General features: G+C 38.0%; 1 protein-coding gene across 1 annotated transcript in view; it reads left to right on the top strand.

The window, feature by feature from the left end:
• The window catches only part of KIAA2012 (KIAA2012 ortholog), a 306,316-nt gene that overhangs the window by 262,554 nt on the left and 16,271 nt on the right, over positions 1–27,491 (top strand). The window contains exons 22-23 of the mRNA XM_053713277.1: positions 16,091–16,452; positions 17,613–17,815. Coding sequence (XP_053569252.1) covers positions 16,091–16,452; positions 17,613–17,815 — 565 coding nt within the window. The remainder of the gene's footprint in view (positions 1–16,090; positions 16,453–17,612; positions 17,816–27,491) is intronic.

Below are 27,491 nucleotides of genomic sequence, written 5' to 3'. Positions count from 1 at the left end.
TCTCGCCAATTGGATGAGGATGTTGTTTTTATTACTTTGTTAACTGAAAATTGGATAATTTTCGAGTTAATGTTACTATGTGGAATTAAAGTGTCCCAGGACCCGGCCAGCTTCTCCAATATCGGGGTGGCCTTGCTAAGGTTCAATGAATAATAACATGGGGCAATAGACATGGAGGAGTTTTTGGTTATTGATAACCAGGTTTCTAAGCTTCCCAAGGTCCAATTCCATCCAATTTTGTGTGTGAGCTCTGTAATATAGTGTCTTATCTGTAAATATGCATAAAAATCTTTGTTTAACAATTTAAATTCAATTCGCAATTCCTCAAAGGATTTAACACATTTTCTCTCCTGATTGATAAAGTAGATCACCCTATCCAGCCCCTTGCTATACCATCTATTAAAAATGACTGAATCCAGTCCTGGTTGAAAGTTCGGATTTCTAGTTAAAAGAAGATATTTTGATACCATGGGGCATATAGAAAGAGTCTTGGATATTTTGAACCAAGCTTTAATCGGGTTTAAAATAGATTTAAGTTCTTTTATGCTTCTGGGTAGATCTTTAGGATTCGTATGTGCCAGGGCTATTGGAGAGTATGGGTCACATATATTATATTCCAGGTCATTATTTAAGACATAATTCTTGGTAGAAAACCAGTCCGCTATTATGCGGGCCAAGAAACAAAGATTATAGAGTCTTAAATTCGGCAGTGCTATTCCTCCCAGTTCCCTTGCATCATTAATTTAGAGAGGGCAATTTTGGCCCTTTTCCCCTGCCATATGAATTGCCCGATTGATGTATTCATTGAACGTATATCTTTCTCAAATAAGATTAGTGGGACATTCTGTAAGATATAAAGCAATTTTGGGAGAAGGGTCATTTTAAGTAGGGCTGATCGGCCAGATATTGAGAGTGGTAAGTTTTGCCAGGCCTTATGCCTTTCTTTGATAAAACTTAACATTGGAGTTATGTTCATTTTATATAGATCTTTTAAATTGATTGGTATTTTAATTCCTAAATATTTCAATGAGTCCGATACTACTCTAAAGGGTAAGTCTGTCTTGCTGGTCTTGTTTTTCCTGAGCCAAATTATTTCCGATTTTATCGCATTTACTTTGTATCCTGAGAATACCCCAAAATGGTCAGTAATCTGCAGGAGTTTTGGGATATTTTGTGCTGTGTTAGATATATATATAAGTAGGTCATCCGCATATAATCCGACTTTCATTTCATGACTCCTAACTTTTATGCCCTCCAATGAGGTCCTGATCCTAATTGCTAAGGGTTCTATAGCTAAGTCAAAGAGGAGTGGAGAGAGAGGACAGCCCTGACGAGTGCCCCTCTTTAATGCAATTGGTGGGGAGATATCATCATTAATGATCAGACTTGTGAAAGAGTGGCTATAGAGGCTCTCCACGAATTTAGGGAAATTCCCCTCAATCCCAAACCTTACTAATGAAGAAATTAAATGTTTATGAACTACCAGGTCGAAAGCTTTTTCCGCATCAATTGACAAAATGGCCAGGTCCGGGGAGTCCCATATGAGGACTTTCCCTGAACATATTCCATAGTCACGAGTAATTCCCTAATCTTTGCAGACGAGTTACGATTATTAAGAAAACCAGCTTGGTCCGGATGGATTACTGCAGATAAAATAGATTGAAGTCTAATTGCTAAAATGGAAGAAAGTATTTTATAGTCTGAGTTTAACAATGCGATTGGTCTGTAGGATTCCTTACATGTAGGGTCCTTCCCCTCCTTTAAAATCAGAGTAGTTAGAGAGGAGGCGAAAGAGGACGAGGGCTGTTTATGATGAGTAAAAATATCATTATAAAGATTGACTAAATAAGGAGCTATCTCTGATGATAGGATTTTATAGAATTCATTGGGCAATCCATCCGGACCGGCTGCCTTGCTCAAGGAAAGTTTAGAGATTATTTTTTCAACTTCTTCCCGAGTAATGGGGGCGTTAAGTCTAACAGCTTCCTCAGCAGTAACCCTTGGAAAAATAATTTTACTATAGAATTCGGTCGCTTTGTCTATGTCGAAGTCTGTATTAGCATAAAGTTGTTGATAGTATTGGTGGAACGTATTTGTGATTTCATCAGAGTTAGAAAGATATTTCTCATTATGTTGAATTTTATCAATATTGGATTTTTTGTTCTCGCTTTTAATTAATTTGGATAACATTTTACCAGACTTATTACCAAATTTATGTAATTTAGCTTGCAATCTGAGCTCATTATATGTTTCCTGAGTTAAGTAAAAGGTATCTCTTGCAGCTTTAGTGCGTATGTACCTTGCCCAGCTTGAGGGAGTTCTTTCCAATAAATAGGTGTTATAGGCATTAATCAGAGAATTATAAACTTCCTTTTCTCTTGCTTTTTTCTTTTTATTTTGAATGATGGAATATGCTGTAATTTCTCCTCTAAGAACTGCCTTAGCAGTTTCCCAGAAGATATCTGTCCGATCTGCATAATTAATGTTAAATTGCGCATATTCCTTGAATTTATTCCTGAGCCACTGTTTGAACTTCAGATCAGTAAAAAGATAGTAAGGAAAAAAGAATCGCAAGGTCTTTGGTCTAGATTGTACTAAGTTGAATTCAAGAGCGATGGGCCCGTGGTCTGATAGAAAAATTGGCATTATCTCAGATTTAATCTTTGTGGAGCTCAAATGATCACTAATCAAGAATAGATCGATTCTAGATAAAGTTTTGTGGGCCTTAGATAGGCAAGAAAAATCTTGAATGTCAGGGTTCTGATATCTCCAAATATCTCGCAAGGAGAGAATCTGTTTAATCTTTTTAATCAATTTAAAGTCAAGATTGTCCTTTTTCTGTTTCAAAAGCTTAGTGTCCTTTCTGAGTCTATCTATAGGACATTGGGGGGCCATATTAAAGTCCCCCCCAAAAATTAAGTGGCCTTCCACAGTAGAAAGGAGTCTAGTTTGTAATGATTCCCAGAATTCAGGGTCAGTTTTATTCGGGCCGTAAACATTGCAAATTGTGTATTTTGCCTGACCTATTTTCACTTTAACTATTACATATCTCCCCCCGGAGTCGGCTTCAGAGTGTAGAATCTCTGCTTGGATTTTTTTGCCTATAAGTATTACAACTCCCCTCTTCTTCCCTATACTCGGTGCTGCATAGACTTCTTTTACCCAGGATGATTTTAATTTTAATGATTCCTCTAGGCTTAGATGCGTTTCCTGTATTAAACCAATATCTGTCTGAGCTTTCCGCAAGTGTGATAAAATTGCTTTACGTTTAATGGGGGAGGAAATTCCTCCTACATTCCAGGATACAATTTTAAAATTATTGGGTTTATGCGTCATGTTTCTCTAAATGTGAGGGGAGGGTAAATAGCATTGGTGAGATGGGAGAGATGAGAGAACCGGGCGGGAAGAAAGGAGAAGGGGAAAAGAGAAGACAAACAAACAAAAAAAAAAAAAAAAAAAAAAAAGAAAAAAGAAAACCCCAACCACCCAAAGGGGGAAGGGGGGGAATATGTTTGTAGCCGCCTTTGCCATGGCCTGCCTATCAAGACTTCTAAGTTAAAGGCTATATTTATGTATCTAGAGTCTTAAAAAGATTATCTGCAATTTGAAGATCCTCAGTAATTAATATGTGTTGTCCCTTTTATTACCACTTTCAATTTTGAGGGATAGATAAGGGCCGCCCTACACCCTTGTTGAATAAATTTAGAACAAATCGGGGCCAACTCTCTTCTCTTTAAAGCTGTATCTGCCGCAAAGTCCTGAAAAATCAGAATTCTACTATCATCTATTATAAGTGGTTGATTCTTCCGAAAATGCTGCAGTATAAGATCTTTATCTTTGTAGTTTAGTAATCTTGCAATTATAGGTCGAGGTCTACTGCTATTATTACTGTCAGAGCGTAGAGGGCCTAATCTGTGGGCTCTTTCAACTATAATCGATGGGTGTGTAGAGGGGATTTTTAAAGCTTTAATAAGTGTGTCAGAAATAAAGGTATCGAGATTTTCAAATTTGTTATTTTCAGGAAGACCAATTATTCTTATATTATTCCGTATAGAGCGGTTTTCTAGTTCCTCTACCCTGTCCATCAATTTTCGTATTGTTTTAGCTGAGGTCTCAGTTTCAGTGCTATGCCTAATTGCTTGGTCTTCTAGGTCTGAGACCCTCTGTTCTACTTCTTGCAATCTAGTCGAGAACTTCCTTACTTCTTGAGTTAAAGAAGAAATATCTAGCTTAATTTCAGTTTTAAGTAATTCAAATTTAGGGGCAAGTGCCTCCGTAATATTAGTCACCAGTGTCTGCATATTAAGATTTTCAGGTATTGCTGTCATATTAATGGGATTTATTTGTTCAATGACTGGATCCAACGTACTCTTAGGTTTCCTATCTCTGTGCCTTCCTGTCATATTTGGGGAGGGAATTTTAGGGGTGTTAGAAAGGAACTTATCCATGTACCACGTGAGTGTGAATAGAAATTAAGTGCCACTCAAAAAAAAATAAAAAATAAAAAAAAAAAAATAATTAAATTTAGAATTAATTAGTGGTGGGAAAAGGTGGAGTGGTAGTGTTGTGGCAGTGGGGTGGAAGTGAAGGGGTGGGGGGAAGTGTCCAGGGGCTCCACGAGCCTAACAATGGAAGGGGCAGAAAGCCCTTTGGAGTGAGTAAGGAGTGAATTAGGCTATAGTATGTGAGGGGGAGAAGAAAGAAAAAAAAAAAAAAAAAATCTTCCCCCTTCCCTTCCTTCTGTGTTTTAATAGTGAGCAGTGAAGAAAAGCATATAGTGGTAACAAGGAGTGTTCCTCTCCAAATCCCCTATATCCACTTTTCCTTCCCTTTCCCCCCAGCCAATTTTAAAGAACCTATCCTTTGAACTAAAGTGTTTAGAAATTCCTAGTCTCAGGGTTTTAGAGAAGAACTATACTTCTTAGTAGTTTAAATAAGATTCAAAGTATATCTTGTTTTCAGTCTGAGTTTGTATACAGGGTACAGTGGTATAAGAAAGAGAGAGAGAGAGAGAGAGAGGAAAAGAAGAGAGGAGAATAGTTTGTTCCCCCCTCCCTCTCCCTCTCCTCTCCTCTAGCTATAACTAATTTCCCCCCCCCCCCTTCTTTTTTACTATTTAAAAAACACTGTGTCAAAAGTGAAAAGGAGGCAGAGTATGACTTCCTTGAGCTAGTTGAGTATCTGGAATTTTTAAGTTTTAACTTACATCCCTAGTTCAATTGACTACAGCACTCATTTATATTCCCCCAATATGACTTTAAGTTGCTAATTTTGTGGACAAATAAGGTTTAAATACAGCAAAAAGAGAAAAAAGTCCAGGCTAAGTATCCATGGACATTTGCTTTCAAGTTTTGTACTTAACTTTTCTCTTTCTTTATATTTAGGGCCAAGGCCTTAGAGGCAGAGAGAAATCAAGGGTCTAATAGTTCAACCACAGTGTATCTAATTACTTATTAAGAACTCTGTTATACCAAGAGTAGCCCTTGTAATTTAACAATCAAGATATCTGTTATCAAAATACAAAAAAGGGAGAAATCGCCTAAACTGCACAGTTTTAAGCAAGAAATATGTTTACACACTCATGCTTTAGAGAGCTTTCTTTACATTAAAGTGATACCAGCAGAATTACTGTAATTAAGTATAACCCTTAAAGAGTCTTTTTCCAATTTCAAACATTGCAGCTGCAGTTAACCTTTTATGGTCTCGGAGAAGCACATAGAGTTATTATGCATAAACAAGCTAAAGCTAATCCCTTCAAATCAGAGTAGAGGTTGAACCTTATCTCTAGAGTATAGATTTTTAGGTGTTTGTCATTAATTGTAGTTTAGATTTTACACAGAAGTATTAGAATAGCTCAGGGACATAGAGCTCTGTTTTGCCTATTCAACATAATTATAATTTCAAACTTACTAGGGAGAAAACACCAAAATAACTTGCATGCTACAATGTAACCACCTAATACTGAGTTTCTATATAGCTTCTATATCAGTAAAATACATAAGGTACAAGATTCAGGGGAGAAAAAGATAAATTAAAAATTATAATAACAGAAAGTCCTGTTGTTCTCTTTTCTTTCATGTAATTAACAAGAGTCCATGAGCTAGTGACGTATGGGATATACATTCCTACCAGGAGGGGCAAAGTTTCCCAAACCTTAAAATGCCTATAAATACACCCCTCACCACACCCACAAATCAGTTTTACAAACTTTGCCTCCAAGGGAGGTGGTGAAGTAAGTTTGTGCTAGATTCTACGTTGATATGCGCTCCGCAGCAAGTTGGAGCCCGGTTTTCCTCTCAGCGTGCAGTGAATGTCAGAGGGATGTGAGGAGAGTATTGCCTATTGAATGCAGTGATCTCCTTCTACGGGGTCTATTTCATAAGGTTCTCTGTTATCGGTCGTAGAGATTCATCTCTTACCTCCCTTTTCAGATCGACGATATACTCTTATATTTACCATTTCCTCTACTGATTCTCGTTTCAGTACTGGTTTGGCTTTCTACAAACATGTAGATGAGTGTCCTGGGGTAAGTAAGTCTTATTTTCTGTGACACTCTAAGCTATGGTTGGGCACTTTATTTATAAAGTTCTAAATATATGTATTCAAACATTTATTTGCCTTGACTCAGAATGTTCAACTTTCCTTATTTCCAGACAGTCAGTTTCATATTTGGGATTATGCTTTAATTATCATATTTTTCTTACCTCAAAAATTTGACTTTTTCCCTGTGGGCTGTTAGGCTCGCGGGGGCTGAAAATGCTTCATTTTATTGCGTCATTCTTGGCGCGGATTTTTTTGGCGCAAAAATTCATTTCCGTTTCCGGCGTCATACGTGTCGCCGGAAGTTGCGTCATTTTTTTGACGTTATTTTGCGCCAAAAATGTCGGCGTTCCGGATGTGGCGTCATTTTTGGCGCCAAAAGCATTTAGGCGCCAAATAATGTGGGCGTCTTATTTGGCGCCAAAAAATATGGGCGTCGCTTTTGTCTCCACATTATTTCAGAATCATTTTTCATTTGCTTCTGGTTGCTAGAAGCTTGATGTTTGGCATTTTTTCCCATTCCTGAAACTGTCTTATAAGGAATTTGATCTATTTTGCTTTATATGTTGTTTTTTCTCTTACATATTGCAAGATGTCTCACGTTGCATCTGAGCCAGAAGATACTACAGGAAAACCACTGCCTGCTGGATCTACCAAAGCTAAGTGTATCTGCTGTAAACTTTTGGTAGCTATTCCTCCAGCTGTTGTTTGTATTAAATGTCATGACAAACTTGTTAATGCAGATAATATTTCCTTTAGTGATGTACCATTGCCTGTTGCAGTTCCCTCAACATCTAAGGTGCAGAATGTTCCTGATAACATAAGAGATTTTGTTTCTGAATCCATAAAGAAGGCTTTGTCTGTTATTTCTCCTTCTAGTAAACGTAAAAAGTCTTTTAAATCTTCTCTCTCTACAGATGAATTTTTAAATGAACACCATCATTCTGATTCTTTGGACTCTTCTGGTTCAGAGGATTCTGTCTCAGAGATTGATGCTGATAAATCTTCATATTTATTTAAGATGGAATTTATTCGCTCTTTACTTAAAGAAGTACTAATTGCTTTAGAAATAGAGGATTCTAGTCCTCTTGATACTAATTCTATACGTTTGGATAAGGTTTTTAAAGCTCCTGCGGTTATTCCAGAAGTCTTTCCTGTTCCTAATGCTATTTCTGCAGTAATTGCTAAGGAATGGGATAGATTGGGTAATTCATTTACTCCTTCTAAACGTTTTAAGCAATTATATCCTGTTCCGCCTGACAGATTAGAATTTTGGGACAAAATCCCTAAAGTTGATGGGGCTATTTCTACCCTTGCTAAACGTACTACCATTCCTACATCAGATGGTACCTCGTTTAAGGATCCTTTAGATAGAAAAATTGAATCTTTTCTAAGAAAAGCTTATCTATGTTCAGGTAATCTTCTTAGACCTGCTATATCATTGGCTGATGTTGCTGCAGCTTCAACTTTTTGGTTGGAAACTCTAGCGCAACAAGTAACAAATCGTGATTCTCATGATATTATTATTCTTCTCCAGCATGCTAATAATTTCATCTGTGATGCCATTTTTGATATTATTAGAGTTGATGTTAGATTTATGTCTCTGGCTATCTTAGCCAGAAGAGCTTTATGGCTTAAGACTTGGAATGCTGATATGGCTTCTAAATCAACTCTACTTTCCATTTCTTTCCAGGGAAACAAATTATTTGGTTCTCAGTTGGATTCTATTATTTCAACTGTTACTGGTGGGAAAGGAACTTTTTTACCACAGGATAAAAAGTCTAAAGGTAAAAACAGGGCTAACAATCGTTTTCGTTCCTTTCGTTTCAACAAAGAACAAAAGCCTGATCCTTCGTCCTCAGGAGCAGTTTCAGTTTGGAAACCATCTCCAGTCTGGAATAAATCCAAGCCTGCTAGAAAGGCAAGGCCTGCTTCTAAGTTCACATGAAGGTACGGCCCTCATTCCAGTTCAGCTGGTAGGGGGCAGGTTACGTTTTTTCAAAGAAATTTGGATCAGTTCTGTTCACAATCTTTGGATTCAGAACATTGTTTCAGAAGGGTACAGAATTGGTTTCAAGATGAGACCTCCTGCAAAGAGATTTTTTCTTTCCCATGTCCCAGTAAATCCAGTGAAAGCTCAAGCATTTCTGAATTGTGTTTCAGATCTAGAGTTGGCTGGAGTAATTATGCCAGTTCCAGTTCCGGAACAGGGGATGGGGTTTTATTCAAATCTCTTCATTGTACCAAAGAAGGAGAATTCCTTCAGACCAGTTCTGGATCTAAAATTATTGAATCGTTATGTAAGGATACCAACGTTCAAGATGGTAACTGTAAGGACTATATTGCCTTTTGTTCAGCAAGGGAATTATATGTCCACAATAGATTTACAGGATGCATATCTGCATATTCCGATTCATCCAGATCATTATCAGTTCCTGAGATTCTCTTTTCTAGACAAGCATTACCAATTTGTGGCTCTACCGTTTGGCCTTGCTACAGCTCCAAGAATTTTCACAAAGATTCTCGGTGCCCTTCTGTCTGTAATCAGAGAACAGGGTATTGTGGTATTTCCTTATTTGGACGATATCTTGGTACTTGCTCCGTCTTTACATTTAGCAGAGTCTCATACGAATCGACTTGTGTTGTTTCTTCAAGATCATGGTTGGAGGATCAATTTACCAAAAAGTTCTTTGATTCCTCAAACAAGGGTAACCTTTCTGGGTTTCCAGATAGATTCAGTGTCCATGACTTTTTCTTTAACAGACAAGAGACGTCTAAAATTGATTACAGCCTGTCGAAACCTTCAGTCTCAATCATTCCCTTCGGTAGCCTTATGCATGGAAATTCTAGGTCTTATGACTGCTGCATCGGACGCGATCCCCTTTGCTCGTTTTCACATGCGACCTCTTCAGCTCTGTATGCTGAACCAATGGTGCAGGGATTACACGAAGATATATCAATTAATATCTTTAAAACCGATTGTTCGGCACTCTCTAACGTGGTGGACAGATCACCATCGTTTAATTCAGGGGGCTTCTTTTGTTCTTCCGACCTGGACTATAATTTCAACAGATGCAAGTCTCACAGGTTGGGGAGCTGTGTGGGGATCTCTGACGGCACAAGGAGTTTGGGAATCTCAGGAGGTGAGATTACCAATCAATATCTTGGAACTCCGTGCAGTTTTCAGAGCTCTTCAGTTTTGGCCTCTTCTGAAGAGAGAATCGTTCATTTGTTTTCAGACAGACAATGTCACAACTGTGGCATACATCAATCATCAAGGAGGGACTCACAGTCCTCTGGCTATGAAAGAAGTATCTCGAATTTTGGTTTGGGCGGAATCCAGCTCCTGTCTAATCTCTGCGGTTCATATCCCAGGTGTAGACAATTGGGAAGCGGATTATCTCAGTCGCCAAACGTTGCATCCGGGCGAATGGTCTCTTCACCCAGAGGTATTTCTTCAGATTGTTCAAATGTGGGGGCTCCCAGAGATAGATCTGATGGCCTCTCATCTAAACAAGAAACTTCCCAGGTATCTGTCCAGATCCCGGGATCCTCAGGCGGAGGCAGTGGATGCATTATCACTTCCTTGGAAGTATCATCCTGCCTATATCTTTCCGCCTCTAGTTCTTCTTCCAAGAGTAATCTCCAAGATTCTGAGGGAATGCTCGTTTGTTCTGCTAATAGCTCCGGCATGGCCTCACAGGTTTTGGTATGCGGATCTTGTCCGGATGGCATCTTGCCAGCCATGGACTCTTCCGTTAAGACCAGACCTTCTGTCACAAGGTCCTTTTTTCCATCCGGATCTGAAATCCTTAAATTTAAAGGTATGGAGATTGAACGCTTGATTCTTGGTCATAGAGGTTTCTCTGACTCCGTGATTAATACTATGTTACAGGCTCGTAAATCTGTATCTAGAGAGATATATTATAGAGTCTGGAAGACTTATATTTCATGGTGTCTTTCTCATCATTTTTCTTGGCATTCTTTTAGAATACCGAGAATTTTACAATTTCTTCAGGATGGTTTGGATAAGGGTTTGTCCGCAAGTTCTTTGAAAGGACAAATCTCTGCTCTTTCTGTTCTTTTTCACAGAAAGATTGCTATTCTTCCTGATATTAATTGTTTTGTACAAGCTTTGGTTCGTATAAAACCTGTCATTAAGTCAATTTCTCCTCCATGGAGTTTGAATTTGGTTTTGGGAGCTCTTCAAGCTCCTCCGTTTGAACCTATGCATTCATTGGACATTAAATTACTTTCTTGGAAAGTTTTGTTCCTTTTGGCCATCTCTTCTGCTAGAAGAGTTTCTGAATTATCTGCTCTTTCGTGTGAGTCTCCTTTTCTGATTTTTCATCAGGATAAGGCGGTGTTGCGAACTTCTTTTGAATTTTTACTTAAAGTTGTGAATTCCAACAACATTAGTAGAGAAATTGTGGTTCCTTCATTATGTCCTAATCCTAAGAATTCTAAGGAGAAATCATTGCATTCTTTGGATGTTGTTAGAGCTTTGAAATATTATGTTGAAGCTACGAAATCTTTCCGTAAGATTTCTAGTCTATTTGTTATCTTTTCCGGTTCTAGGAAAGGCCAGAAAGCTTCTGCCATTTCTTTGGCATCTTGGTTGAAATCTTTAATTCATCTTGCCTTTGTTGAGTCGGGTAAAATTCCGCCTCAAAGAATTACAGCTCATTCTACTAGGTCAGTTTCTACTTCCTGGGCGTTTAGGAATGAAGCTTCGGTTGACCAGATCTGCAAAGCAGCAACTTGGTCCTCTTTGCATACTTTTACTAAATTCTACCATTTTGATGTATTTTCTTCTTCTGAAGCAGTTTTTGGTAGAAAAGTTCTTCAGGCAGCGGTTTCAGTTTGAATCTTCTGCTTATGTTTTTTGTTAAACTTTTATTTGGGTGTGGATTATTTTCAGCAGGAATTGGCTGTCTTTATTTTATCCCTCCCTCTCTAGTGACTCTTGTGTGGAAAGATCCACATCTTGGGTAGTCATTATCCCATACGTCACTAGCTCATGGACTCTTGTTAATTACATGAAAGAAAACATAATTTATGTAAGAACTTACCTGATAAATTCATTTCTTTCATATTAACAAGAGTCCATGAGGCCCACCCTTTTTTGTGGTGGTTATGATTTTTTTGTATAAAGCACAATTATTCCAATTCCTTATTTTATATGCTTCGCACTTTTTTTCTTATCACCCCACTTCTTGGCTATTCGTTAAACTGATTTGTGGGTGTGGTGAGGGGTGTATTTATAGGCATTTTAAGGTTTGGGAAACTTTGCCCCTCCTGGTAGGAATGTATATCCCATACGTCACTAGCTCATGGACTCTTGTTAATATGAAAGAAATGAATTTATCAGGTAAGTTCTTACATAAATTATGTTTTCTTCTTCAAATCAGATTAACCCTTGAGGTGCACTTGCGTTTACCACGTGCTGCAAAGAGTAAAAGTTAGGAACCTTTTTTTAATGTCCCAGACAAGTAACAGTCAATTATAACGATCTTCCATAGTAAGAGGGAGAACCCCTCAGTAGCCTTTTGAACCGGACACTTTACCACTCTTTATGTCCAGTATTTATTTCTCTTTGCTGACTATTCTCTTATCCTCCCTTTCCAAAGTCTTTGCTTAGGATCCTCTTCAGGGCTTTTCCCTTATTTAAGCAAGTATTGCCAGTAAGTATGTGGGGGGCTCCATATAGGTAAAAAAAAAGATGACTCACCCCTACTCCTGCAGCCTATCCGCCCGCCGTGTCCATCCGCGGCGTTCTGAATTCCAGCACAGAGTCAGGTCTACGCTCCGCAAGGCTCTATCCGAAGAGAGACCCCACCTGCTCCGCTGCCTTACTGGCAGGTCAATTTCAGCTCCCCTCGCGCAGCACCGGTGGGAGGGGAGGGAGACGCACTGCAGCCAGCACAGGAAGAAACCAAAGAAGCAGCCTCAACTCCGGGTCACCACTCCAGCACCAACCCGGCACCCTCCCACGCAGCACCGGTGGGGGAGGGGGGGGCGGACGCCGAGCAAGGAGAGAGCGGGGGGAAGGTCCGCAGCGAGACAACAGGTAGGGTTAAGTTGTTACAGTCCGGACCTGTGTTTTGTTGTTAAGCCTGGCGGGGCGGCAGGCGTAGTAAGGGGAGTATGAAATGATAAAGTTACAAGCAGCTTTGAATAAAGTTGCCAAGGGGAGGATAAGTGCAGTCTCTTGGGGCTGAAGTACAGGTGCTGTAAAAAACACCTGTTCCAACCAGGTGTGTTAGATAGTACGGGCAAGACAGGCCAGGTAGCTAGTTAGCTACTCGCATAGACCAGTGAGATGGAGGTTCACTGGTACTGGGTTCCAGAGCAAGTTTTCCTTAGCTATCCAGAAAAAACAGCCCCAGGCTTGGGGCAGGGCGCGAAGGATTTCACCGCCAGTGTCTGTGGGACTGGAGCTACAGGCTTAGCAACACATGCTTAGCTCCTCCACCGGAACCAGACAGGTAGAACATATTTTAAACAACTTTACAGTTTACTTCTATTATCAAATTGATTTAATTCTCTTTTTATCATTTGTTGAAGGAGCAGCAATGTACTACTGGTTTCTAACTGAACATATGGGTGAGCCAATGACAATTGGTATATATATATATATATATATATATATATATATGCAGCAACCAATCAGCAGCTAGAACCTAGGTTCTTTGCTGCTCCTGAGCTTTTGTAGATAAACATTTCAGCAAAGGATAATAAGAGAAGGAAGAAAATTAAATAATATAAAAGTAAATTGGAATGTTGTTTAGAATTGTTAAAATTATGACTTTACTGTCCCTTTAAATGAGGAGAACTATAAAATACTGCCCTGCACACATCCTCAGAAGAGACGTTTGTTTCAACTACTTAAGAACTGGAAACTGCTCCTAATGGAAAGAGCGTTTTAGCCATGGTGGAACAGGCGCCTTCAATACTAGATAAGCTGAGATGATGGCATGCAGCGGGCTTGTCCTTTTGCTGTCATACAACCTTTGTGATGTCCTTGTAGACTGACCAATAGTTAGTGTTTGACTTCAGTCCTTTGTGCAGGTACATATCAAATGACATCCAAGGTGTAAAGTCATTTCCTTTTCACCACCTCCTTATCGAGAATAAATGGGCAGGAGACTAATATCTTGAGTGGCACGAATCTCTAAAACCACCTTGGGGAAGGCAAAGGCAGAATAGTAGCAGCAGCTCAGTTACTCATCTGACAGGTCTTAGCCAAATGAAAAACATGTCTTCCACATCTAATTGCAGAGTATGCTTACTTCAATGTTCATTAAAGGGATATTACTTCTATTATCTATTTGTTTTCATTCTCTTTGTATCATTTGTTGAAAAGCAGGGACGTATGCTTTGGAGCCGGCTAATTTCTGGAGCACTATATGGCAGCAGTTTTGCAAGAATCTTATCCATTTGCAAGAGCACTAGATGGCAACACTAGTTCCTGTCATGTAGTGCTCCAGATGCCAACCTAGGTATCTCTTCAACATAGAATATCATGGGAACTAAACAAATTCCATAATAGTAAATTGGAAACTTTTTTTAAAATGGTGTGCTCTGTCTGAATTACAAACATCTTTGGTTTTTATACCTCTTTAAGGGTTCTAAGAACAGAGCTGAAAGAAAGAAATACTTAGTGCCTATGCTCTAAATGCTTGAAAATGCTGTACCAAATCTATTGAGCCTATTTAAATTCGGTAATGAACTAAAATCAAAGACATTTAATGTGACTGCGTCTATACAGAAATTACATCCCAAAGAAGATACTAGGCTGAAAGTCTGAGATCTGGAAAAGGTGCATCCGGCACTGTATTAGAAAGACCAAACTTCTTAAACTGGATCTACTCAACCTCTAGGATTTAAATATAGAGCTTGTATACTTGGGTGAAAGAGCAGACCTTGACTCAGGTCTGGAGACAGATGCAATGCTTTGAGTTTGCCTACAGGCAGTTTCACCAGAAGATATGGAAGTGGAAGATCTTGTCTCATGCCACAACTTCATCTTCATCACGTAAGCTAGAAAAGAGTCCAGTTATATTGTGAACATTTTCCCTGTTGGAGGACACTGACTAATAAACTTCTCTAGTTGATAACTGCTGTTATCAAGCAAGCCAATCTTCTTGTGGACTTCCTGAAATATCCCTTGGAAAAGCAGCCCTTCGACTTTGTCAGTTTTTGCTAAAAAGTATTAGTATGTTTCAGTTAAAGCTCAACATTACTGCTGGCAATCCCTCTGAATTTGTGTTCTGTTAACTCTTACATTTCTAAATGTATCTCAAGAAAACCTGTTTTTTATGATCACTGAGTAGATCCATTTACGTTCTTGATTTATCTTAACTTATCTGCTTATAATTGGTCTCCAATTCCTACCAAACATGAGGAGGTATAAAAACTCATGAAACATTAAACAAAGAAATAGTAATATCTACAGGAAAAAGTTAAAAAAAACAACCAAAAAATGATAAACCTGATCAAGGGATCTTAGTGTCTTAAAAGCTTGCAACTGTACAGCACCAACATTCTATACACTATGTTCCTTTAGAGCACTAATAAGAGCGAAACACAGAAACATAACTGAATGAAACTTTAAGAAATTGTGCAAGAAACAAGCAAACGCTTGTAAGTTGATCAACAATATATCATAAAACAAAAACATGAACAAACATACATGTTTCATATGCGAAGAGAAAAATAAGGTTTTGGGTAAGGAGGTCCCCCATCCCCTTTAAGTGAGCAGATCTCACTGGTAAACTCATACAAAGCTGTAGATGGTATCATAGTAACATTTCATGAATCTTGCTTAGGTAAACAGCAAAACTTTAAAGGGACAGTGTAGCCTAGATTTTTCTTCCCTTTAATTTGTTCCTAATGATCCAGTTTACTGCTGTAGTGTATTAAATTGCTTAAAAATAGCTCCTTTACCTTTATTTCAGCATTTGAAATAACAGTTTTTACATGTGGTATCCCACTTAAACTCAAAATTTCAATACTTATTATTGACTATACAAAAGCTGTGTAAACATATCCACCAGAAAAAAATTACACTCCCAGTGGGGACTAGGAGAGATAAGTAATAAAATGCTAATTTTCAATTGTTGTTTCTATGTATTGGGCTTTGGTATAAGATAATGAAGCATTTGTGTGTACAGAAAGTTTACATAAAGTGAAAAGTGATAGAATAAAGAGATCTGATTCCCATGCAAACGCTACCCATTTTAATGGGTTGTGGTTTCAAAGAACAAACAGCTATTTCATATATAAAAAAAACAAAAGGAGCAATATATAAATCATTTTATACTGCTGGTTTAGCAAGTCATTATAAACACATTAACAGAAAAACAATTATACAGTACACTGTCCCTTTAAGTTTAGAAGCTTATAGTTCTGACTCAGCAACATCATATTTAATTGATAGCCAAGCTACCGTCTATTTAAGCTAAAAACAAAACCTCTTGACTTTTTTAGATTAGTATCCATCTCCTTTTATCTTATGCTTTTTCTTTGTTTTGCTCAATTACTACAGGGCAGCCCAAAGAAAAGAAACTAGAAGGAACAATATCTAATGCAAGTAAAGCAACAAGCTTAGCGGAGAAGCAGGAAATAATCACTGAAACAAACAATTCTGTTAATGAGGAAGAAGAGTTGACACAAAAAGAAAATGATGCTCAGTCTGAGACAGAGGAATCTCAAAATGGAACTTCCACTCCTAAACATCCTGAAAACCTTCCATTCATTCCAGATGTTGACAGCGATTATACAGACAACCAGATTCCCCACCAAGAAGCAGAAGAGTCTGTTTCTATTGATGAGACCCCTGCTTCCCCCCCTGAAGTCGTTGTATCTCTTCCTTTGCCCAGCGAAGATGCCAAGAGTGAAATCTCAGAGGTGAGTTCTGCACAATAAGGACTAAATTACAAGTGGAGCGCTATCAATATTACAGGGTGTGTTATCTTAGGCTCTGTCTCAAGCTAAGAATAATGCCGCAATCCGATTTATGTGGTGGTAAATTTTAACATTTAAGAAATTCTGTTATGAATCTATGGAAAAATTAATTTTATTTAGATAATCATTCTATTCCATAACTCTCATCTGGCTACCCTCCGCAAAACTGTCTTATACAATAGCTGTGCTATCCATACGACATGGCACAGCTTTAAAGTGGCTTTTTTTTTTTTGAGCGCCGCATAGCTATATCCTAACAGGTGGAAACGTCACCTCATTAAAAAAAAAAGAGGGCGGTCGGATGGGAGTTATGGAAAATAATTTTTATCTAAATAAAATAGTGTTGGAGCACAACATTTACCATCACTTTAACGCAGTCAAAAGTTTTACCTCGCTCTTAATTTTTAATAGAGAGCGCTATTAGCACACTCATTGCATTTGTGTTAAAAGTGGTGAGTTGTGTTGCATTTGTGTTACAAGTAGTGAGTTGTGTTGCATTTGTGTTACAAGTAGTGAGTTGTGTTGCGTTCAAGCAAAATTTCATTATTATTAATAGTATAGCACAGAACTAAATGAAGAACTCCACTACTTGTGCACCATTGGCGTAGTGCTTGGGTGATATCGGACACGAGTTTTACTGGTCATTCCCATAGAAGTCTATTGTGTGAGGGATTAAGCACACCCACACTATCTGACATACAGATGTTAGCTCTCCCTAGACCAGTGATGGCGAACCTTGGCACGCCAGATGTTTCAGAACTACATTTCCCATGATGCTCGATTGGACTTTAGAATACCCAAGCATCATGGGAAATGTAGTTCTGAAACATCTGGCGTGCCAAGGTTTGCCATTACTGCCCTAGACTATCGATTGAGCACTAAAAAATAACTTTGGACTTGTAATATGAGTACAAAAAAGAACACAGATTGCGCTAAAGCAAATTACAACTGCCATAATATTTTTGTGCTCCACTTGTAAGCAAGGTAAATGTCTTTGTAATTAAAAAATCATTTAAAATTTAAAATTGTTTAAAGATCAATTTTAACTATGAAAAGAGTCTTGTGCAAACTAAACAATGTATAAATGGAGTATGGCGTTGCAGGCTACTAGTGGTCCTGTACGACACCAGAGATCATCAAGAGCTCGAGAGCTCTCAGAGAAGGCAGAGAGGCGAAGGATAGAAGTAGAAAAAAAGAGACGAGAACGTGAGGAACAGCTACGACTGGAGCAGGAGCAGCAAGAGAGGATGGAAATGATGAGGAAAGAGCTTGAAGAGGAGCAACTGAGGAGGGCAGAGGAGAATCGGTAAGAGGACAGATAGGCATCCTATACATCTTCACATTTTCCCTTTTAAACTCCCATTAAAATGCTATTTAGGTTATTTAGATTGGATGTTTGTTCTGTGAAACTAACTGTACGCTGCAATACATTCATCACCTCTCCCATTGTCCTTTTTGTTTAAATCTCTTCCTGGCTACAAAAGCTGAGATACTGTATTTTACACAGGCTTAATGCATATGCCAACCCATCCTCAAGGGGGGGCAGTCTTTAGGGAAACTAGTGTTACCGAATGGGGCTTCCTACTCCACACACAAGTTATACCATTTCTGAACAAGATACAGCTCTGGATATCCTAGATACCATGAACAGTAATGTACAAATCCATACACAACTCATTTTTAGAAAGAAAAATAAAAAAGACACACACACTTATGTTGCTGTTACTAGTGAGCACAGGTGAACAGGTTACTCTTATAGATCTCATGACATTTTTAGTATACCATTGTTACAGCCATATATCCGGTCACATTTACATCCCGTGCCCTTAAGAAATCTAGGCAAATGAGAACCAGCTTTGAAAATAACAAAAAGAAGCCTCTTCATAAGAACATGAGATGATCACATAGCTACAGCCCGGGATAGTATCAATTACAGGACTCAAGCGTGGTCTAATGGGATCATATAATTATTATTATATGATATAGCAAAAAAACATAAGACTTCAGATGGGCACCTAGTTTGACAGACACTATCCCAACTGCACCTCTTGTGGTTAAATCACAACAGAGGCTACAGCAGGCAGATTTACTATAGTGTTTAAGCAGATTGTATTCACTTCAGTTTATGGACTGTTCAGGAAATCTGAATATCATCACAAAAATAGTGTTACAATATTTGATGTGCGATTCAAATATTGATAAATTATTATGTATCCTATATAGTAATATTTCTCTTTGTCCATGATTAGTATTTTCAGTAGATGATATTTAGAGCTTCAGAAGAAACCCTTTACCTCTCATAGAAGACTGTAATGCATAACATAAAAGTGGGGTTCAGCCCTCTTTGGCAGCCGAGGACTTAAAAACATGCTTGCAAGATAAAGAACATAATGTTTGTCACTTCATAGACAGTATTTATTTTAATACATACAGATATCCTGACCTCTATCATCAAACGAGAATGGTTTCCATAGCAACTAACAGGTGCCCATAACCAGCTAGAGAAATCAAGCAGTGCAGAAGCTTCCCGAATGTGAAAAAGAGCCAAACTCCAAAAATATCATTACTTCCTCGGCCAGTAAATATTTAATCTACTAGAATATTTCTGTAAAAATAAAACACTTTACCTGCCAGATAGAAAATGTAGTTATGTAATGTTATTGTCTTCCTGCTGCACATCATGTTTGCTCAGCACTAATTGTACTTCAGTTTGCAAGTACGGTGTTTAGCTCTCAGAGAGCACATTATTTTACAGAGGACTATAAAAATAAGCCCACAAAAAAGTTTCACACTATATTTATACTTAGGGGTGGCTCGCCAGAAAAACACAGGTTATGAAGCAGAGGTCTAAAGACTGCTGCTCCATAACCTGTCCGCCTTCTCTGAGGTGGCGGACAGAAATCAACCTGATCGAATACGATCGGGTTGATTGACACCCCCTGCTAGCGGCCGATTGGCTGCATCTGCAGGGGGTGGCATTGCACCAGCAGTTCACTGGCATTGCACAGCGTATGCTCTTGGCATTTATTGATGTGCGGTGGACATGGTTCGTTATAATGATAAATGGACCCCTTAAAGTGAGTATCACATTCGAGATCTTGTACCTTAACCTTATCCATTTTTGCAGCTTCAATGTATATATATATGTATGTATGATGAGATATATATATATATATATATATTTATATCTCAAGCAAGAACTATTTAAAGGGGCACTGTAGTCAGGAAACAAAGTGCAATATTTGAAAAAAGAATGGCTTAAATAGCATTTTTGCCATATAAAGGCTAGATTACAAGTGGTGCAGTATATTGCATTTTCGCCATCGCAAAAACACACGCTAGAGTTAAGCTGTTTGCGCTAGTCAGGTTGCACTTGTATTACAAGTAAAAAAAAACGTATTTTGCGCAAACAGTAACCCGACTAGCATAAAAATATATATATATATATATACAGATGATTATATATAGGTATAGATATATACAGATATATATATATATGAATACATATTAAGAAATACATATGCTATGTGCAGAACATTGGAATGTGACATACTTACAGTAAATACACAGTGAAACATATCTATATATATATATACACAAATACATCTTTAGCAGTGTATCTGAATGTATGTCTATGTTAATTTTCTAACACCCGAGATCTCATTTCTTTGAGCCCTTATAACTTTTTTTGTGCAATATTTTTTTGAAATTATTTTTATTACATAGTGTTTCTTATAAGTGTAACTGTACTTTGTAATACAATTTTTTTTTAGTTTTGAAAAAACAGTTAACCACAGCTCTAAGATTGTGGTAAGAATTGTAGCGTAAATTGTAATTGCACTAGCTCAATCGCAATTTCACTCAACTTGTAATATACTCGCAATTAAAACGGATCGCAAAAACACGATATCGCTTGCGCTAAACCATTTGTGCCTTACATATAATCTAGCCCTACATGTAATAAAAAATTTGCAGCTAAAGTTGTTAAATTTGAGAGTGAATTTGCTTGTGTTTTTATTTCCTGTCATGAGCTGTATAATACTACTGTATTTCCTATGCTCCCTAGCCCGTTATACTACATGCACAGAGCAGCTACTAAACAGCCAGACATGACTGAATGTAGCAGTGGTAGCTATACACAGTATTATGTACTATAGAAGGCAGCAGTTTTATTTTTTCTTTAACAGAAATAAAGCGACTTATCAGTTTAGTTTCTTTTTAATTTCAATTGTTTTATTGGTTTTATAAAACAGAAAACAAAGTACAATAGCAACATGAATACAGGTGCAAGTCAAGTTGCAAAATAACAAGAACAATTAACCAAATATAAGTAACTAAAACACAAAATAACAGCAATACCACAAAAAAGAGATAAAGAACAATATCTAATTGTTTAAGCTGCTAATCTTCTAAGAAGAAAACAACAACTAGATAGCAGTAAATAGCAATAGAAAAAGCACTCAAGCAATATTGTTCAATAGAAATAGAATATATTCATGAAAACATATAGAATGTACAAACCAGGTTACAATTTAATAAAATACATAACAAGGATACTTGCATAAGGTTTGAAGATCCACTAATTTAGGGCTAGATTACAAGTGGAGTGCTAATTTATTGCCCGTTTTCGGCAGCACAATAAATAACCAGCCATTACAAGTGGCTGGTGTTTGCTAGTGCGAGCTCGCGGTAGCAATTAGCGCTCAGAAAATTAACCATAGATCAGATTTCTGGTTAATTTTCTAAAAGTGCCACAAATGTCCCCAAAAAAGAGGGTCTTATTTTTTTCATACAAAAATACTGCACCAGGCAGTTTTAAGGGGTTAAAAGTTGGCAGGTGCGGGGTGTGAAAAGTGCCTTTACATTGCGGTCTATGGGAACTGACCCTCTGAGAAGATGTGGTGTTCACAATAATGCTGCAGAAAAACAGTAATGAATTTTACTAGAAGCATTTTTACTAATGAAAGTATAATGCAAAAATACTTATATTTCAAGTTGAAATGCACCCATGCACATTTCATGTTTGACCTTTGTATCCCTTTAGCATCAGATGGGGTACTATAATATAGTGGATGTTGGATAAGTTAGTGTGAGATGTAAAGTAATCTTTTGGGGGGTATTGTAGTTGTTTAATAGGGGTTAGTTGTCTGGTAGAATTTGATTTTTGGCAAGGGAACTGGAGTGATTTACGTCATCCAGAGATGGAAGAACTTGCCAATTATATCTTTTAATTCTGTTTATCTTTTGATAGAGCCTGTGCTAAGTAATAAGTGTATTGGGATGTTAGTAGGCGCCCATAAATTGTTGCTTGTGCAGTGCTTTAACAAAAAGAGAATGAGGGATTTTGAATAAGCTGTGTTAAAGGTACAGTGGAAATGGGAGTGGAGCAGGGAATCATTTTATTCCATACTTTCAATGTTACAGCAATGTGCAAGTTATTATTGATATTTGGTGAACTGTCTGTTCTATGAAGCCATCATTGATCCTCTAGGGGAAGTCAGTTTAGGCAATAAGAGAACATGTCAGGGAGCACTAAGAGGGATGTAAGTTTTAGCTACCTGTGTATCTAGAAAGAGAGAGCAGTGCAGTGTATAACCCAGGAGAGCAGTGAGGAAGTGCATAGGCCAAGAAGAGCAGGCTAGGAGTAAATGAGTTATGAGCATTACAAAAAGAGAGAAAGAAAAGGCTGATTACCAAGAAAATGGGCCATCCCAGCAGTGGACTGATAGAAATATCAGGTTAAACCTATCCTTCGTCCCCCATATCCAATCGCTTTCTACATCCTGCCGCAACCATCTACGCAATATTTCCAAGATTTGCCCTTTTCTGGGCACTGACACCACAAAGCAAATAATCCACTCCCTTGTTATTTCCCAACTTGACTATTGCAATAACCTACTTACTGGCCTTCCTCTTTCCCGCCTCTCCCCCTTCAATCCATCCTAAATGCCTCTGCCTGGCTGATCCACCTTTCCCGTCGCTCTGTATCTGCTGCACCTCTCTGCAAGTCCCTTCATTGCCTCCCCATTCACAGCAGAATTAAATTCAAAATTCTCACCCTAACATACAAAGCTCTCACCAACGCCGCTCCCCTCTACCTATCCTTTCTAATACACAAGTATACTCCAGCCCGCCCACTAAGATCCAACAATGACCTGCTCCTTGCATCCGCTACTATCACCTCCTCTCATGCTAGACTGCAGGACTCTGTCGTGCAGCACCTACCCTCTGGAACACTCTCCCTCGTGCTGTCAGGCTTTGCCCTAATCTTTCTTCCTTTAAATGCTCCCTGAAGACTTTTCTGTTCAGGGAAGCCTACCACCCAACTCAGTAATAAATTAATTTAAATTATCTAACTTTTCCCTCATCTAACTCTGTATTAACATCTTTCTCAATCTTGCAGTCTTCACCTCCAGTTTCTCAACCTCCTACCCTTCTAGATTGTAAGTTCCCACAGGAATAGGGCCCTCAATTCCTCCTGTATGTATTTGTAAATTTTGTCCTGTCTCTTACAAGTCATATATTCTTTTATTTAAATTAATTGTCTCCATGGACAGCGCTGCGGAATATGTTGGCGCTTCATAAATAAAGTATATAATATAATATAAATAATAAATTAGTTCTACAACACACAATAGCACAAAGTACCACAAATCAACTTGGCAAAAGGCAATTTGGAAGTCTTCATTATAGCCCAAATTGTAAATGGTTCTGTTTAAAAATATATATCCTTATCATCAGTATTTATCATTATTAACTACATTGTTTACTGTCTAGTTTTAACCTCAATGGCCTTGTTTGATGTTGAGGATAAACAGCATTTCTTATGCTATTCTAGTGTACAAATCTCCTGCTGTTCTCTTCTGTACATCTGGCACTATATGTCTAATATGACTTTAAAGTATCTAGTTAAATATACTTGAAATCTTATCTGTTTTATATGGACCCACTGAGTTAGTCTTCTTTAAAGGGACAGTCAAGTCCAAAATAAACTTTCATGATTCAAATAGGGCATGTCATTTTAACCCCTTAATGACCGGACCATTTTTCAATTTTCTTACCCTTAATGACAATGGCTATTTTTACATTTCTGCAGTGTTTGTGTTTAGCTGTAATTTTCCTCTTACTCATTTACTGTACCCACACATATTATATACCGTTTTTCTCGTCATTAAATGGACTTTCTAAAGATACCATTATTTTCATCATATCTTATAATTTACTAAAAAAAAAAAAAAAAATATGAGGAAAAAATGGAAAAAAAACACACTTTTTCTATCTTTGGCCCCCAAAATCTGTTACACATCTACAATCACCAAAAAACTCCCATGCTAAATAGTTTATAAATTTTGTCCTGAGTTTAGAAATACCCAATGTTTACATGTTCTTTGCTTTTTTTGCAATTTATGGGGCAATAAATACAAGTAGCACTTTTTTTTCAAAATTAGCGCTAGTTACTTTGGAACCCTGATATCTGTCAGGAATACCTGAATATCCCTTGACATGTATATATTTTGTTTTAGAAAACATCCCAAAGTATTGATCTAGGCCCATTTTGGTATATTTCATGCCACCATTTCACCGCCAAATGCGATAAAAAAAAAAAAAGTTCATTTTTTCACACATTTTCTCACAAACTTTAGGTTTCCAACTGAAATTATTTACAAACAGCTTCTGCAATTATGGCACAAATGCTTGTAAATGCTTCTCTGGGATCCTCTTTGTTCAGAAATAACAGACTTATATGGCTTTGTGGTTGCTTTTTGGTAATTAGAATGCCGCTAAATGCCGCTGCGCACCACATGTGTTTTATGCCCAAGAGTGAAGGGGTTAATTAGGGAGCTTGTAGGGAGCTTGTAGGGTTAATTTTAGCTTTAGTGTAGTGTAGTAGACAACCCCAGGTATTGATCTAGGCCCATTTTGGTATATTTTATGCCACCATTTAACCGCCAAATGCGAGCAAATAAAAAAAAAACTTTACATTTTTCACAATTTTAGGTTTCTCACTGAAATTATTTACAAACAGCTTGTGCTATTATGGCAGGAATTGTTGTAAAAGCTTCTCTGGGATCCCCTTTGTTCAGAAATAGCAGACTTATATGACTTTGGCGCTGCTTTTTGGTAATTAGAAGGCCGCTAAATGCTGCTGCGCACCACACGTGAATTATGCCCAGCAGTGAAGGGGTTAAATTAGGTAGCTTGTAGGGAGCTTGCAGGGTTAATTTTAGAGATCAGCCTCCCACCTGACACATCCCACCCCCTGATCCCTCCCAAACAGCTCTTTTCCCTCCCCCACCCCACAATTGTTCCCGCCATCTTAAGTACTGGCAGAAAGTCTGCCAGTACTAAATAAAAGAGTTTTTTTTTTTTTTTAAATAAAAATAATAAAATATTTTAGTTGTGATGGACCCCTGCCTTAGCACCAACCTCCCTGATCCCCCCTCCAGCTCTCTAACCCTCTCCCCTACATAATTACCGCCATCTTGGGTACTGGCAGCTGTCTGCCAGTACCCAGTTTGGCCCCACAAACCAAAGTATTTAAATTTTATTTATTACTTTTATTTTTATTTTTAATTATTTCTGTAGTGTAGCAGCCCCCCCACAATACCCCCACCCCCTCCCCCTCCCAGATCCTTTTATATGTAAAAAAAAAAAAAAAAAGTAACTTTTTTTTTTCCCCTTCCAGTTCCTTCATTGTCAGTGTGGCTAATGTGTGCACGTGCACGTGCACGTGCACCTCCCGCGCATCGTGCACACGCGCGCGCACGCTCCCTCCTCCCACCCGACAACGGCACCATCGGCAACATCGCTACCGGTGCAGAGAGGGCCACAGAGTGGCTCTCTCTGCATCTGAGTCTTGTAAAGGGGTATTGCAGGATGCCTCCATATCGAGGCATCACTGCAATACCCTCAGAGCTGCTGGAAGTGATTGTGATCACTTCCAGCACTCTGTTAGACAACTGACGTACCAGGTACGTCTATTGTCATTAACAGTAAGTTTTTGCATGACGTACCTGGTACGTCAGTTGTCATTAAGGGGTTAAACAACTTTCCAATTTTCTTTTATCACCAATTTTGCTTTGTTCTCTTTCTATTCTTAGTTGAAAGTTAAACCTAGGAGGCTCATATGCTAATTTCTTAAACCTTGAAGGCCACCTCTAATCTGAATGCATTTTGACAGTTTTTCACCACTAGAAGGCATTAGTTAATGTGTGTCATACAGATAACATTGAGCTCACACATGTGAAGTTACCTAGGAGTCAGCACTGATTGGCTAAAATGCAAGTCTGTCAAAAGAACTGAAAAAAGGGGGGCAGTTTGCAGAGGCATAGATACAAGGTAATCACAGAGGTAAAGTGTGTATTATTATAACTGTGTTTATTATGCAAAACTGGGGCATGGGTAATAAAGGGATTATCTTTCTTTTTAAACGACAATAATTCTGGTGTTGACTGTCACTTTAATTTACTGTTGTGACCATGTGCTGAAAGAAAAACAGAAGAAGCAGAGCACAGGTAAGTTAAAGCAAAAAAAAACTACACTTTAATATACACGGATCTGGATACAAAACAAAAATGTAAAACTACATGCAGGAATAAAAAAACGGACAGACGCATTTCGGCTCACACCTTCATCTGTGACCTAATCATATTCAGGTGTAGGGCATGTATATACCCCTGGGAAAGATCTGATAGGACAAAGGAGAAAGAACCAAAACAGTGAAAAAGAGAGGTATGTACCTACAATTTAACTGTTGCAACCCTAGGGAAAAAAAGTGAGAGTGTGCTTACTGGTCTATACATTTAGATATAGCATATGTATAAACTCAGGGTTACTGGCACACTCATATTATAATCCATAGTGGATATTAGAGCATAATGAGAATATTCATATTGTAGCACTCTATGAACAAATGATACGCTTGTATACACCATAGCGATTTTGAAAAATGAATTAATAAACTGTGCCAGTATTCCTGAGTTCACATTTGTAGCTTAAGAAAGATAGCATAAAAATTATTATATGTGTCTCTGTCTGCCAAACATGTATCATGCAAAACAAATACCAATATACACATCAGTTTCATAAGCAATGTTGTGCACTTAACATTACATATTATATGACAGTTTGCAAAAAATAAATAAATGAATGGAGATGCTCAATTCCATATTGTTATGCAGATTATAAACACATAATTCTTGGACACCAAGGCTAAATTCATCAAAATAACAATTAATCATCATTAAACTATCAAAATGATCTGTCTAAAGTGGACAAATGGTATGTGATTAGAAAATCAGGAAATAATAGAGTATCAGGGATAGGCAAGGTGTCCGTACATGGACACTGGTGTCCGTGACTGGCCCTTGCAGTGTCCGCCACTCCATTTTGCTGCATGGAGGGAGGAGTAGGACAAATGAATGCTGGTCCTAACTCCTCCTTGACACATGCGGCGCCACGTTTTGCGGGGTTGTGGCCACTCCCACGTGATGCCGCTTAGTACCGGGAAAATGACTCTGAGTGAGACAGAGAGAGGGAAGATTCAAGAAGCAAGCGGCCACTGTGTCCCTGGAGCTTTATATGCAAAGGTAAAGCACTTTAACCAGCACCTGAGGTTTATTTAAGTAGTATTTAATTAGAAAGAAAATATATACTAAATTTGTGATTCACAACCTTTGTATATCTTTTATTTCTGATTAAATAATAGGAAAACATAATTTATGTAAGAACTTACCTGATAAATTCATTTCTTTCATATTAGCAAGAGTCCATGAGCTAGTGACGTATGGGATATACATTCCTACCAGGAGGGGCAAAGTTTCCCAAACCTCAAAATGCCTACAAATACACCCCTCACCACACCCACAAATCAGTTTAACGAATAGCCAAGAAGTGGGGTGATAAGAAAAAAGTGCGAAAGCATAAAAAATAAGGAATTGGAATAATTGTGCTTTATACAAAAAAATCATAACCACCACAAA

The sequence above is a fragment of the Bombina bombina genome, chromosome 1, assembly GCF_027579735.1.
Source record: "Bombina bombina isolate aBomBom1 chromosome 1, aBomBom1.pri, whole genome shotgun sequence".
Lineage (NCBI taxonomy): Eukaryota > Metazoa > Chordata > Amphibia > Anura > Bombinatoridae > Bombina > Bombina bombina.
The sequence above is the reverse complement of the archived record's forward strand: the minus strand, read 5'-3'. Positions and strand labels throughout refer to the sequence as shown.